At 41.8% G+C, this 14030-nt stretch overlaps 1 protein-coding gene across 1 annotated transcript; it reads left to right on the forward strand.

Moving 5' to 3' along the window:
* The first annotated feature begins 5056 nt into the window (after window positions 1–5056).
* LOC144039615 (uncharacterized) lies at window positions 5057–6783 on the forward strand. The gene is made up of 5 exons (XM_077553161.1): window positions 5057–5172; window positions 5285–5337; window positions 5751–5873; window positions 5938–6650; window positions 6725–6783. The coding sequence occupies exons 1-5, from the start codon at window positions 5150–5152 to the stop codon at window positions 6734–6736; spliced, it is 924 nt and encodes a 307-aa protein (XP_077409287.1). The 5' UTR covers window positions 5057–5149; the 3' UTR covers window positions 6737–6783.
* The last annotated feature ends 7247 nt before the right edge of the window (window positions 6784–14030 follow it).

Raw genomic sequence — 14030 nt, forward strand, 5'->3', positions numbered from 1 at the left:
ATTTATTTTTTTTTGTTTTAAAAAAGGAGCGCAATGATGATGTCAAATCGAATGAACAATACTGAGCTCTCCTGTAAAAAAAAAAAAAAAAAAAAAAGTAAAAGGTTTAAATTTGTGACTTAGTGCTATAATTTCTCTCAAAAATGCTGGTTGCTGCTACCTCCAAATATTTTTGCTTGACTCATAAATTGTCCAACCATTTCCGTTCTTAACTCATTTGCTCCCCAAAACATATAAATATGTTCTATATTAAATGTTTTACGTGTCCCAAAGATGTATTTTTACGTTTTATTTATTTATTTATTTTTTAGAAATAGTAATTATTACACAAACGACCAGCAGGTGGCAGCAGAGCAAAAGAGATCAACTAGGGCCATGTTGAAAAAAAGATCCTTTACTCACATTTCAAAATAGATTTGTGAAGAATGGAATCATTCTTCACAAATCTAAAAACTTAACTATATTCTAATGCTAATTGCTGCAGAACAGAAATAAATAGAAATATACTTTTTTCCTGATGAAAGAAGAGACTCGAATCTTTCTTTTGGTAGGTTCAATGTTTTTATAGCAATCGAACACAATATCCTCAAAATCCAGTGAAACAGCCGGGAGCGAAGGGGGTTGCTTCAGTGAAAATGGCTGCGAGTGAATGAGTTAACGGTCACACAAGTGTAAGTTCAACAATATGATATTAAAATGTTTTATATGTACGGTGCTACATATTTCAGTGGAATTTGGAACTAAGCCCTCAAAAGTGCGCTGTCTCTTTAAGGGACCGCCTCGCCCAAGTGCGCAGAAGTCGACTCCCAAAAGATGCCAGCCAAGTTGGGGAAAGGACACACTTTTGGCAGCCCTTGGTCAAAAGTGTAAAAGCGACGACATAAACAGATTAGAGGAGCAAGTGACATTTCTGCATGGCGCGGAAGCAAGGAGGGAAAAGGGGGCGTCGTGCTAAGCTACACGCATTAAGACCCCCCCCCCCTCCTCCTCCTCCATCCCTCATGTTTTATGTATCTTGCGATCACAAGTGATTGTAAGAGAAATTAATCAATAACAAAGCCGGCGGGATGTGAGGACGACACATGCCGCCACTCTTTGCCACCTCTGCTTCGTGCATCCATTTTGATTTGGGAATGTTGTGGGGGGTGGAGGGGGGGGGTTATGGTGTTGTTCGCCCACGTCTAGGTGAGGGATTTTTTTTTTTTTTTTTTTTCCACAAGCGGGAGGAGCTCCATATGGCGGGGATCAAAGGTGTCGCCGGGTGCACGGTTCTGCTTGGTCGCCAGCCACCGCCGTTAATTAGAAAACAAGATCAGAGGCAGTATTAAAATCCAATTAAGGCCGTATGAACAGATTGCCAAGTGATGTTCACTAATGCATTACTGAGCACCATGCAAATTTTAGTGGCAGCATTTGGCTTTATGTGATGTGTTTGTGTCATTAAGGCTGTGCGCGTGCCTGTGTGTTTGTGTGTGTGTGTGTGTTGCGTGACATTGCCTGATCTCTTGCTTGATACACACACACACACACACACACACACACACGCGCGCACACACACACACATATCTAATCTCATCCAAACAATCAGCCAAAAGCTCTGCAGGGTAACAACACACGCGCAGTCAGATGGGCTGATACGCCGTCTTACAATTAAAGAATAATTGGGAATGCTGAATTATTGATCCGTCATAATTGAGTTCTCTCTGCGTTTGATTTGTTTGGAGAATGCGGGGGCTGCACGGGAAAATCCGCTAGATTTGGATCAAGATCTGCTCCAATTTGCAACCCACTCAAATCCACGCCCCGCTTGACAAATAAAAAAACAAAAAAAAAACAGAAGTGGACCCAAATCTCATCCACTTTCACTGTTCATCTTGTTGATGTGTTTGATACGTACAATTACATGATAGCAAAATGGTACCGCATTACATATGGGGGGGGGGGGAACGTGTTGTATCGGCTCATATCCTATCGTGACGTATCGTAGTGGAGTGTGGCCTCCTGAAATCGGAGAGAATCGTATCATAATACATTGTATTTTATTGTCTCTTATCGTATCATATAGCGAATCATATTGTGTCGTGTTGTATTATCTTGTCTCACTAGCTTAATGCTAACATATAATGGGAAACACCATTGATGGGCTAACAGAAATTAGCATAGAATTTACAGTAATTACAAACAAGGCAACAAATTTGCTCTCTCTTTTTCCTGTTATTTGAGCTCAGCTGGATTTGTGACCGTCTCTGTCTCTTCTTCGTTGGTTTTGATTACACTGAATGTTTTCTAGTAAACCAAAGCGCTGTCCGACTTGTTCTGGCACAACGTGATGCAACACTGAAAGCGCACAACTCGAAAATTGTGACTCGCCTGTATACTAAAAAAATAATAATAAAGAGGATGAGTCAACCCCCCCAAAATTTTGGGACAATAATATGCTCTATGCAGCCCCACTATTCTAAATATGGTATTCTGTTTAATTATATTTAATATTTATCCATCTCAGGGGGCGGCCATTTTGCCACTTGCTGTCGACTGAAGATGACATCAGTGTTGCTCGCCTCTCAGGTAACGACCAATCACAGCGCAGCTTCAGAAAACAGGTAAGCTTTGATTGGCCGTTGTCTGAGGAACAACTGTGATGTCATCCTCAGTCGACAGCAAGTGGCAAAATGGCCGCCGCCTGAGCCGGATAAAAACGGCTGCGTTTTGCTTTATAACTCACATTCCACAAATGAAATATTAATTGAAATGTTATGTCAGTGAGGTCACATAAAACATATGATTGTCAAGAAATAAATAAATAAAGATGAATGATATTTCGCTGTAATTGTATCATGACGCCTGGCATTTTTAGTACATTGCATCACTTTGAGAGTATCCAAATGTATTTGGTTGTCAGTGTATCGTGATAGCGCCAGTGACGGACGCGCGCATCCCCTAACGTCAACATGCATAAAAAGTGTGTATCGATGGTCTTTTATGGAGCGCCGCAGACCGATTATTGAGCTCGCGAGCAAGCGAGGGCACGCGCGGCTCGGAGTGACAAGTGGATGCAGCTGGCGGCCCGTGGCCCCGAGCAGCCACATTAGGGCTGACGAGGGCTGCTAATGTGCGTCTGAATGGAGCCCCTTTTGAGACGCAAAATAGAATTCTGATTAGAAAGGCAGGAAATACACATGTGGAGTGCCGGAAATTGTTACAATGTCGAGCCGCGGCACATTTGGCAGCGTCTCAAGCTGCGTGGGGAGCAATGAGATCTTAATGAAGGCATGTGCCGCCGACGCCGCGCACACATTTGCATGTCTTTTATGGCTCTTCACTCGCTTTCAGCCGCAAGAAGAAGACGGCGGCGGCGGCGGCGCCGAGTCCTCGCGTTGCGCTCCCCACTTTTCCACAGGAAGCTTCAACTCGCAGCTTTTCATCACACGCTCACGGGCCACAACATTAGGTACACCTGCGCAATTAAAAGACATCCAGTACAGGTGCTGCGGCAGTGAGCAGTTTGACGACATTATTCGACGTCGACTCCAGCGAACGAAGAACTAAAAAAAGAATCTTACTGGAAAGCTCGTTATTTGTCACGGATCATTGAGTGGATTGTTTTATTCCGGTTTCTTTCAATTCGGTAGCCAAATGGCAAAATTGGCTTTTACTGACTGTTACCAAAAACAAAACGTGCTTGGTAAAATATTTTTTTATTTTAGTACAATTTAGACAACTATGCTATTAGACTAGCAAAATGGACAATCTGATATTTATTGTTTGCATTTTTTCAATGGAATGTATGTTTTTCATAATTTTTTTTTGTAGGAATATTTATAATAATAATTGTTTTGGTCTGTAATTATTTTACTTAATGAAACCAATTTATGTTCATTGTTATCTTTAAATGTTTTAATTACATACTGTGGAAAAATGAATACTTTAGCCATTTTTTGCAGTAAAAAGTTCATTTCTTGTGTATAGTTAATGTGATATTTTCATTACTTTTCATGTACAAACGCATTTTGCAACTTGCTGTCGACGTCACGTTTTCAGTAACAACCAATCACGACTCGAAGCTTGTGGATGTCACATGACCAAACCCGGAAAACAGGTGAGCTGTGATTGGTCGTTACCTCAGCCCTGAGAACGTATGATGTCATTTTCAGTCGACAAGTGGCAAAATGTGTTTTTAAAGGTATTGATTGGATGTGAAAAATCATGAAAATATCAAATTAATTATACACAAAAAATAACTCTACTACTGATAAGAGCTTAAGTGAAGTATCCCTTTAATTACCTTTTATTTACAAAATAAGTTAAGCTTTTTTAATTTTACCAATTTATAAAACATTCTAAATGAAATACTTAATACTGTTTTATTATATATAAATTTGGCTAAAATGTATCCTTTTATAAAATATTTTAAAATATGCAGTGTTGTAAAAAAATATATATATATATGAAAATTAATTCATTTCATATTTTTTACAATACTGCGCTTGACATTGTGTTATTAATTACATACAAATGAATTATTTAGTATTACAAGTATTTAGCTATTCCGCCTCACAGTTCAGAGGTCGTTGGTTCAAACATACAGTATACATGTACACATAAAGTTAGAATAGGCTGCCTCATGTTTGTATAATTATCTTTTGGCAATTTCCATTATTTTTAGATTTTATTGATTTTTTTTTTTTTGGGTGGGGGGGGGGGGGGGTCATGTACAAGAAATATGATACATCACAGTGAACACAAACTTTTAGCATATTGCTCAAGTACGCCACAGCTGCGTCCAGAGCTGGTCTTGGACCAGGGTCCCAACTGGGGCAAGTGTAGATCTTATCCACACTTCAGGTGTAGCAGCATGTGGATTACCAATCACGAATGACTATGACAAAAATGTAGTCAGGAGGTTCCACACACAATAACATGGTTGGAATTTAGCATGAGCAAAAAAAAAATTTGTTTTTTTTATCAAATTCAAGTCCAGGTGTAGCTCATAGACAAGTGACGAGTGTAACCTCGTCAGGACTGAACGTGGGGCAGCTGTGACCCCCCTCGAGCCGCCTCCTCCCGATTGGTCAGAACTTGCCACTGGCAGCATTTAAAAAGCATCCCCGCACTTGACCGAGTTACGACTTGCTCCTGTGCTGTCATCATGGCCGGCTGTGTGGCTTATGGGTAAGTGACCGTGAGCATTTGTCACGGTTATGTTTCCGCTTCTCTGATTATTTTTTTTTTTGTGGAATTGAGGAAAAGTGGTTCCGATTATGGATGGCTGGTTTTGTTCCAGGGCTTTGCTCCTTGTGATGGCAGGTGCCGCTCTCTGCTACCCGTTTAGGCAAGGTAAACTGAATATCGTCAACTCAAGTTTATCACTTGAAATCGAACCTATAGGTCAGAGGTGGGGCCATCTCGGTCCTCGAGGGGCTGGAGTCCTGCAGGTTTTGGAGGTTTCTCACTTCCAACACAAGCTGATTCCAATCACGTCGTTATCAGGCTTGCTGATCATATCAGCTGTGTTGGAGAAGGGCAATATGCAAAACCTGCAGGACTCCGGCCCTCTTGCAACTGGTCTATGGTCTGACTCTATTTAAAACTTGTAACTTCAATATGGTACCTAAGCAATATTATTGGCTGTAATTCTGGCTAAAGCACAAAAAAACGCTAATGACTTCAAAGCAAGACAAATAATTTTGCTAGCATCACATCCTGTTTTTGAAGCCGGGATGAAGTATTTTATTTTTTTGTTTTCTCAGATGTTCACCCCAGGTCCGTCCCTAGCAGTCACTTAAGACCCCGAACTCTGTCGAACCAAGCGCCAATGCCTCCCGCTGTGCAAGAGGACCCGAGTCACTCTGACTTTGCTGTTTGGGCTTATGGTTTGTATCTTTCGCTTCTTTTGTTCTGACTATGGGTTTTCCTAACGGCGTCTTCTGCTCCCAGGTAACGAACAACAACCAGCTGCTGGTGGTGCTCAACATTTTCCCAACGCGGCGGTCTTGGGTGAAAAACCTGACCCGTCAGGCGGCGTTGCGGTCGCAGAGTCTGAAGTCTCTGGTTCTCTCACGCCTGGCGTGTCTAGTTTTGTCCCGATTCCCCCGCAACACGAGTTCCAACCTGGTGAGTTGTTCCGCCTGGAGAAAACCTTTGAGCACGGAGACTACGAATCGGAGCGTGAAACCCAAGGCGTCCCGCAACACCCCCGTCCCCTGCCGGGACCGCTGCCAATTGCTTTGGATGTGGCGGAACCTGGAGGTGTTGCGCCTTTCCCTCCTGACTTCTTCCCACCACCCGTCGGCAGACCTTACATGCCTTATCCTTTCGATTACTACTTCCTGACCGGCCAATATCCTCCCGGCACGGCCACTCACTTCAGCAGCAGCTTTGAGCGCGGTCGCAACTACAACCAGGACCTTCACTATGAAAAGTATGAGGAAGATGAGCCCGTCTGGCCCTGGGCGTACTCTGGACCGCCCCAGAACCCTGAACCGGCTGGTAGTGACGCGAGGGTCTCATATCTAGATCCAGCCGCCCCCTCGGACTACTACAGGCCTTACAACCAGCCTGGGGAAGTCAAACTACCTCCTCGCTACTACAGTACTTACAACCACGCTGGTCATGTAAAACGCCCGCCTCCTCCCTATTACCACAAACGGGTGAGTATTAGCACAACGCTTGATTCGGTTTGTCCTGTATTCTAAATGTGACCAACTTCTGTTTTTGTTGGCAGGTTGTACACTAAGGCGCCTTGGAAAGATCTTGTGAAACCGAATAAATGGCGGAATCTCACATTGTTCTCGACAGTTTTGTTTCAATCTACTAGGCTTGGGCTGGTCTCCATGGCAACCATTAGGGTAGTCTAATAGACTAGTGGGGCACCATGTGACTTGCCCCTATAAGATGGCAATGATTACTAGAGTTTCAAGCCCTGAATATAAGACTCCAAACTTTGCTTGCCTAACAAAAGAGAGAAACTCAAATTTGAGACACTAATCCTGGTCTTGGAATTCAGTAATCCTTGAAACCTTAACCTGATTTTTTTATTTTTATTTTTTTATTTATTTTTTTGGATCTTACTCACACAGAGGTTGTGTATTTGATGCTACTGATGCCGTGTCATCAGGTGAGTGAAGCGCTTTGAATGCCTTCACAGGTGGAAGTGATATGAAAGTCCAAGACTATTAGAAAATTACGTTATCCCTAACCTGTTACCTCCAAATGTGAAGCCCTGACTTGAAATCATCTAAATTGAAGTTGTGTATTAGAACACTCATTTCTAAATGCCAACTTTATACATAAAAAAAATCCTAGTCAGGCTTGAAACTTTAAACCCAAACTCTAACCCCATGTTGGAATTGAACTGTAAAAACCCTAGCCAGGCTCTAAAACACCATTCTTGGGTTGAAACTCATGTGTTGTGAACGTTTCAAAATTCTTAACTAACTTGACCAACCATAATTTATGATTTAAACTTAAAATTCAAACTCTGTTCTTGGGTGGAATTGTATTGAAAACACAAATCTGGGTTTAAACATTAAGCTGTAAAGGCAACATGAATATCAAATTCTGTTAGCTTTTTTTTTTTTTAATGCTTGAACATTAACTTAATCCAAAATATTGGTCTCATGCAGACCCTTGCTTGAAACTGATATCTGGAACCCTAACACAAGCTATTAAGCTGTACCTGAGAACCCAAACTCTAAATTAGAAACCCTAACCCGTGTTGTCCTAATGTATTGACTTGAGTAGAAATGTCTCAATCCAAAGCAGCTCCTCATGGTGTATATGGCACACATCCGTCTTGGGATGCATGATATAAAAAGCCATACATTGTGCGGCACATCTGGCTACCCTGGCGGCGACTCTTGACGGATGTGTGACATTTCAGCACGCCGCCAAAATAAAAGCCCGTCCATAAACGGCATCTCATGGGGGGGGGGGGCGCGGGTGATCTATGGTCTGCGTGGCGGTCTCCGGCGAGCGGCCCAATCTGTTACTGTGACACGGACGCCGTTAATGGACAGTGGGCATCCTAATTTATGTAACAAATCACCTTTGAAAGCCCGGCCATTGATCTTTAATTAGAGGCAGCTGTTAATCAGCGTTATGACTCCTTGGTGGCGGCGTCATGCTTCCTGCTGCAGTCTGTTCCTGTGCCAGAACAGCAGCATCAGCATCCTCTTTGTGTACCGCACAATTAAGGTGTGAGTTTCACAAACAAGGATAAAGGCCCAACGAATAAGAAACTAATGATCGTATCTTTGTTTATGATATTGCAGATTCCAGGCTAATGTTTTTACAGAAGACCGTCGAGTTGAGATTACTCTGCCTTTTGTTTTGTCTGTTTTAAACCCTAGCCGTGCCACTAAAACATACAATGTGTAAGTCTGTTAACATGCTAATGTGCGCAGCTAACGTTAGCCCACCAGTTGCGCAGAATTGATCTCTTCAGGAGGGATTAGAAAGAATCATGTGCTAAAGTGACATTGTAGCCAACCCTTCTTTTGTTGTTAAAGCTCCTTAACATTGTCTTAATTGACTGTATTTTTCATAAAGTCCAGGAACTTGCTTCCTCCGCGTTACCTGTACAGACGATAGCAAACGCAATAATTGCTTAGCTTCAACGACAATCCATGAGTTATGTTTTCCGTTGTGAATGTAGCGACTGTGTTATTTTATCAATGACATAATGTACCTTGTTGGTGTAAAGCCTTGGACCAAGAGAAGATGTGTTCTAAAGAAAGAACATTTTTTTGTTGGTGACAATCTTTTTTTTTTTTTTTGCCTGTTTTCACATATTTGTACAAAAGACTTATTTACATAAATCACACTTTGTTCCATTTACCAAGAAGAATTTGTGTTTCGTACATTTTGGAGTTAAAAAAAATATATAATAGACTCAACTTAAGAACTTAAGAGCGCAAAGGTGGTTAAGAAAAAATGGCTAGTCATTCTGTCAGTTCATTTGCTAATTAGTTAGCTTTTTTTTTGTTCACTAGCAGTTAGATGATTTGATATCTAGATAGTTAATTGCTTAGATAGCTGGTTGGTTGGTTGGAATCAATCAGCCTTTTGTTTGGTTGTCCATCTACTTTATTAACAAGAGAACTAATTGGATAGTTAGTGAGCTAGCTGGTTGATTTATTAGCTCTTTCACTAGTTAGCTAGCTATCCAGCTAGTCATTCGGTTGATTTGGGTGTTACTTTGTTTATTAGCTGGCTATTATTTACTTAATTAGCTGTTCGGTTAGTTGGTTTGTTGCCTTTAGCGCTTCTGCGTTGTCTGAGTTTTTGAGACTTTTTGCCAGTTTAGCTTGAAAATAATGACCCCAATAGTGAACAGATTGTCATACTAATACCTCTCTGTTGGCGTCCTTCTAATCTTTGTAAAGGAACGACTTGGCATCTGGCGTCACTTGATGTGAAAGGTGGAATGTGGCGAGACTCGGCCATGTGGCAAACAAACACACATTTATGCACGCATTCCCAGCGTGTGACTGTACGAAGCAAACGCACAATAAAAAATCTGATAAAAGGCAAATGATTTCCTTCATAAAAGCCATCGACGTGGAGTGTTTTGCGACTGTCTCTTAAGTTAATTAATTTCCCACGGGGATTGGCCGTCATCATCGTTCCGAAGTCGCTTTTCCCTTTGATGGTCATCTCCTGTCAAAATCAACTCATTTATCTGCACAACTTCACATGCTGTACGTGGACAGCAAGGCCTTCCTTCGAAGTATTTTCATATGTTTGTGTGGCGTGAAAGGCAATGTCATTAAGGAAACACAAGTAGCTACTGAAATAAGTCACTCGTGTTTGTTAATTAGTTGGCTAGTTTGCTAGGTATCTATCTGGTACTTAGCTAGTTTTAAAATGATCATTTTAAAGAATTTATTTAAAATAAAATAAAAATGTGACAGGCATCAACAATTGAAATGAATGATTATTTTTATGGAATTATTTTATTTTTATTTTATGCATGAATTGTGTTCTACAAATTAATTTGCCCTTGCCCTGTAGTTTACCAACAACCAGTTATTTAGTGTTCCGGTTGATTGGATGGCTAGCTAGAAAACTACTTGGATTGTAGCCCACTAGGTTTTTAGCTAGTTAGTTATTGTTGTGGTTGGTTGATGGCTAGCTAGCTAGTTAACTAGAGGACGTCTTCGATTGTTAGCTTGCAAATGAATTAGCTAGCTGGTTGATTAGTTAGTTAGGACATTTATCCTGGCATTTGGTTGGTTGAATACCTGTTTGGCTACTTTTTTTCCTTTTCCTTACTTGAATACTTTGTAATGGCGGGAAAAATCACACGCTGAAGCAAAGATGCAGCGACATCACATTCCATTCGGCCGCCGCAGCTCTCAGGATTCGTGTACGGGCCGGTGAGGAAATCCACCGCAAACGGCTTCGCGTCGCCTTGTGATTAACACACAATAAAAGAATGTGTCAGGGGGAGGGGGGGCTTAAAAGAGCACTAGGAAAAAGCTGCCCAGCGAAAGATGGCTACGCAACGCACTCTATAATTAAGTCTGGATGAAAGCTCATCGCTCTCAGCTTCACACACACTTTGTTTTTACGACATAATGACAGTCAGGCCAAAATCAAATAGAGGAGCTTTAATATGGCAGCGCCACGCCTGGCCAACCGGGGCGATGCTGACCCCCCTCGGGCGGCGTCTACCTGAGACGGGGCCCACCTGGGAGGTCCAGGTGAAAATGGGCTTGAATGCTTTAAGATGTTGTGGAAACAGTTTGGGCGTTGCTCGTGTTCATATGGCGAATATTTCTAGACGTTCTTGCGCAGCCACAAGCCATCAGTCCTTTTAAGTCGCCAATCCGACCATTATCTCATCTCGAGTGTGTACAGTGAACACCCGTTCACATTCCAGACCCGACCATGAAAAGAAGACTGACTGACTGAAGACACATAAAACAGAAGACTATTAAAAATTGTATATTATTTCGTCCGACAAACTTTTATTAGCTTAATACTAACCTGTAATACAAAAGGCTAAAGATGGGCTAACAGAATTTAGTATAGATGTTGCAGTAATTATACACCTTTGAATAATAGCCTCTTTACCACACACGGAGCAACAACACATACAAACAGAGCAATTGGGGACCTTCTCTGACTCTTCTTCTCACTGTTAATTTCTGAATCTCTTAGTATTTAAAGTTTGTGGGAGCAGTAAAACTATTTAAAAACGTTTCCCCCACTGTAAATACTGAGTTCATTGTACCTTGTCCCATATTCTTAAAACTCTTGGCGTTAGTAACCGGGCTGTGTCTACTTCCCCACTAGGGGGCGGTAGGCTCTCTTTGTCATCTTAGAAACCAACAAGAAGAACATAACCAAGTGCTGACCAATCAGGTTTGAAACTCCCGAGTTGTGCCGATGACTGATCATTCCAAGAATTACATGGATTCCTCGACTCAAGAATTCCTGTGAAAACGAGGTACAAAGGTAGGAACATTTTGTTCATTTGCTGATTTGTAGACAACCAGAACATCATTGCAGTGTTTTGTTGTGGCTGCTAGCCACTAGCTACAAAGCTGTTTATCATATTGTTTTTTGGGAAGTTTCACTGATTTACCTTTTTGTTAGTTAGCTAACTCATGTATTAATTAGCTCGCTGGTTGTTAGCTTGGTCATTTATTAATTAGCCAGCTGGGCGGTTAACTTGCTTGGTTAACTATTTACTCTCTTTTTGGTTGGTTTGTTGGTTTGTTTTTTGTTTTAGCAAACCGTTTAGTAAAGTTGTTGGTTGGCTGGCTGGCCAGTTGTTATGTCGGTTAGCTAGCTAGCTAGCTGGTTGGTTAGTTAGCCTGCTAGTTTGTCAATCTCTTTGTTTGGTTTGTGAGTTTGTTTTTATTATTTGCTAGCAGGATTTTGCTTCTTCTTTTTTTTTTCCTTGGCAGAGGTCCTCCATCCAGTGTTGCACATTTTTCTAAAATTTCAATAATTTCACAATTTATAATGACATTATAATTATAATCGCAAGAATTAAGTGGAAGACATTATATTAGAAATCATTGTGGTTTTATAGCTAATCACTCCACACACAAATTCCCTCTACCCTCTAAACCTTCAGTCCCCACCCAATCAGCCCCGTCCCCCCGGCCCCACAAAACCCGAACCAATTAATTGCTCGTTATTAAATAAAGGCATTAGGCACTTATATTATTTATTTCTGCCTAATCTGTAAGAGAGTCAGTGTCATCCTGTCCTGGTTGTCCAGAACCGTAGAGATTGGTAGTCCATTGACGCCCTTCTAGCTGCAAACTAAATCGCAACACTTTTTTTTGGAGGGGGGGGGGGGGTATTTTCTTTGGTGTGTTTGGCCCGTACCCAGCTCGACGGAAGGCTCCTTTTCTATGTATACACTACCGTTCAAAAGTTTTGGGATCACTTAGAAATACTGTACCCTTTTTAAAAGAAAAGCACTGTTTTTTTGTTTGTTTTGTTTTTTTACCACATGGGGTTAGGGTTACGGTTTTCTTCATTTAAAAAGTGGTCAGAGGACGAAAAACACTGAAAATGTGACTACGAGCTTGAACCAGCACTGTGAAAGCCTTGGGCAGATTAGATTGACACGGCAACAAAATACCATAAAACCTGAAATCTGATTGAACAAAAAAAAATGTAATATTCAGTATTGGAAGAAAGGAATGCAGCCAAGCTATGAAAGCAACATAATTGATTGTTAGGATATCAAAACAATTCAATGGAACTATTATTTCAAATTTAGGTCAGGGATTTTGATCATTTGATGAGCGCCCGCTGGGGTTTGTGTGCCTTGCTCAAGGGCACCACCACCACGGTTGTGACCCAGTATCCCCGCGGTGTCCTCCAATGAAAGAGTTTTTTTGTTGGTGCGGTGGCGGTTTTCCGGAACCATCCCAAACCACAACTGTCAAGTGACCAGCGCCCCCTGAAAGGACTCGCTGCCCCTCCCACCGTGTTTTCCACACCGCTTCCCAAGTGCCGGCATCTGGGCTGGATTTGCTCTCCCGCAGTGTTGGTTGGGCGGGCACGGCCGCTCCACTGGGAAGCCCCGGTCAGGGACGGCAGATTAGTACGTGGACTTGTGCCTGGGGGCCGGCGGGGCCCGCTGCCTGTGATCCGCCGGTGAAGTCGGATCTCTGCGGTTCCGTGCGGCCCGGGCGGCGAACCGCAGTCCCTGCTGACACCCTGTTCCAGCGAGGATGATGGTTTTACTCCACATCGTGATTTCCCCCCTCTGACTTTTGACGGAGACAGCCATGGTCCGACGCCGGTTGAATATTTATTTCTTGGCCTTGATCGCCAGCCTAAGGTCCAGATACTAGTACAATCTTTGTCCTCTATAGCAAGATGCAATTGTAGAAGGTCTTACTATGCTCTTTAAAAAAAAAAAAAAAAAAAAAACAGTTGGAAATTTAAAGCTAACAACCCGTTGAAATTTTAAGCTGGGCAATTCAACCAAATATTTAAAGTATGAAAGTTCATTAGTAAGACAATTCATTGCACTAGTAGAACTGTTTCGTACTAGTAACGTTTTCCTCGCGCACATTCTATACGCTAGTAGAGCAATTTTGGCATACTAGCAAGACAGCTATATGTTACAAGTGAGGAAAAACTGTGCACTAGTTGACATCAGGGTACAAGAAACCGTTATTGAGATTGTCATCCTAGTGAAGACTAACTAGTACCTGAACCTAAAGCTTTTCAGAAAGGCAATTGAATATGTATTTAATATCGTTGATCCAATTCAGAGTACTAGTAGAATGACTTTGTCTTACTAATAAAAAATTTAAAAAATCCAACAACTGCCACTTTTGGCCTCCTAGTATACAATTAAACCTAACTAGTACCAATACTAAGCCCAAGTGTAGTGGGCATGTGTCATGCAATAGTAGCCTCCTTATCAACTTAGCTTTAGCATGCTAATAGTACAACAACTTCTCGTGGGCATTTTGTTGCTACTAGTTTAGTCCGAAGGCTGCTAGTGCATGATACATGCCTACTAGTGTTACTAGTGCAGTACAGTC

Source organism: Vanacampus margaritifer, chromosome 19 (genome assembly GCF_051991255.1).
Source record: "Vanacampus margaritifer isolate UIUO_Vmar chromosome 19, RoL_Vmar_1.0, whole genome shotgun sequence".
Lineage (NCBI taxonomy): Eukaryota > Metazoa > Chordata > Actinopteri > Syngnathiformes > Syngnathidae > Vanacampus > Vanacampus margaritifer.

Coding starts and splice junctions, on each gene's coding strand:
- LOC144039615 (XM_077553161.1), top strand. CDS start 5,150: ATGGCCGGCTGTGTGGCTTATGG. Junction 5,338..5,750: donor CTGCTACCCGTTTAGGCAAG/GTAAACTGAATA, acceptor TTGTTTTCTCAG/ATGTTCACCCCAGGTCCGTC. Junction 5,874..5,937: donor CTTTGCTGTTTGGGCTTATG/GTTTGTATCTTT, acceptor TTCTGCTCCCAG/GTAACGAACAACAACCAGCT.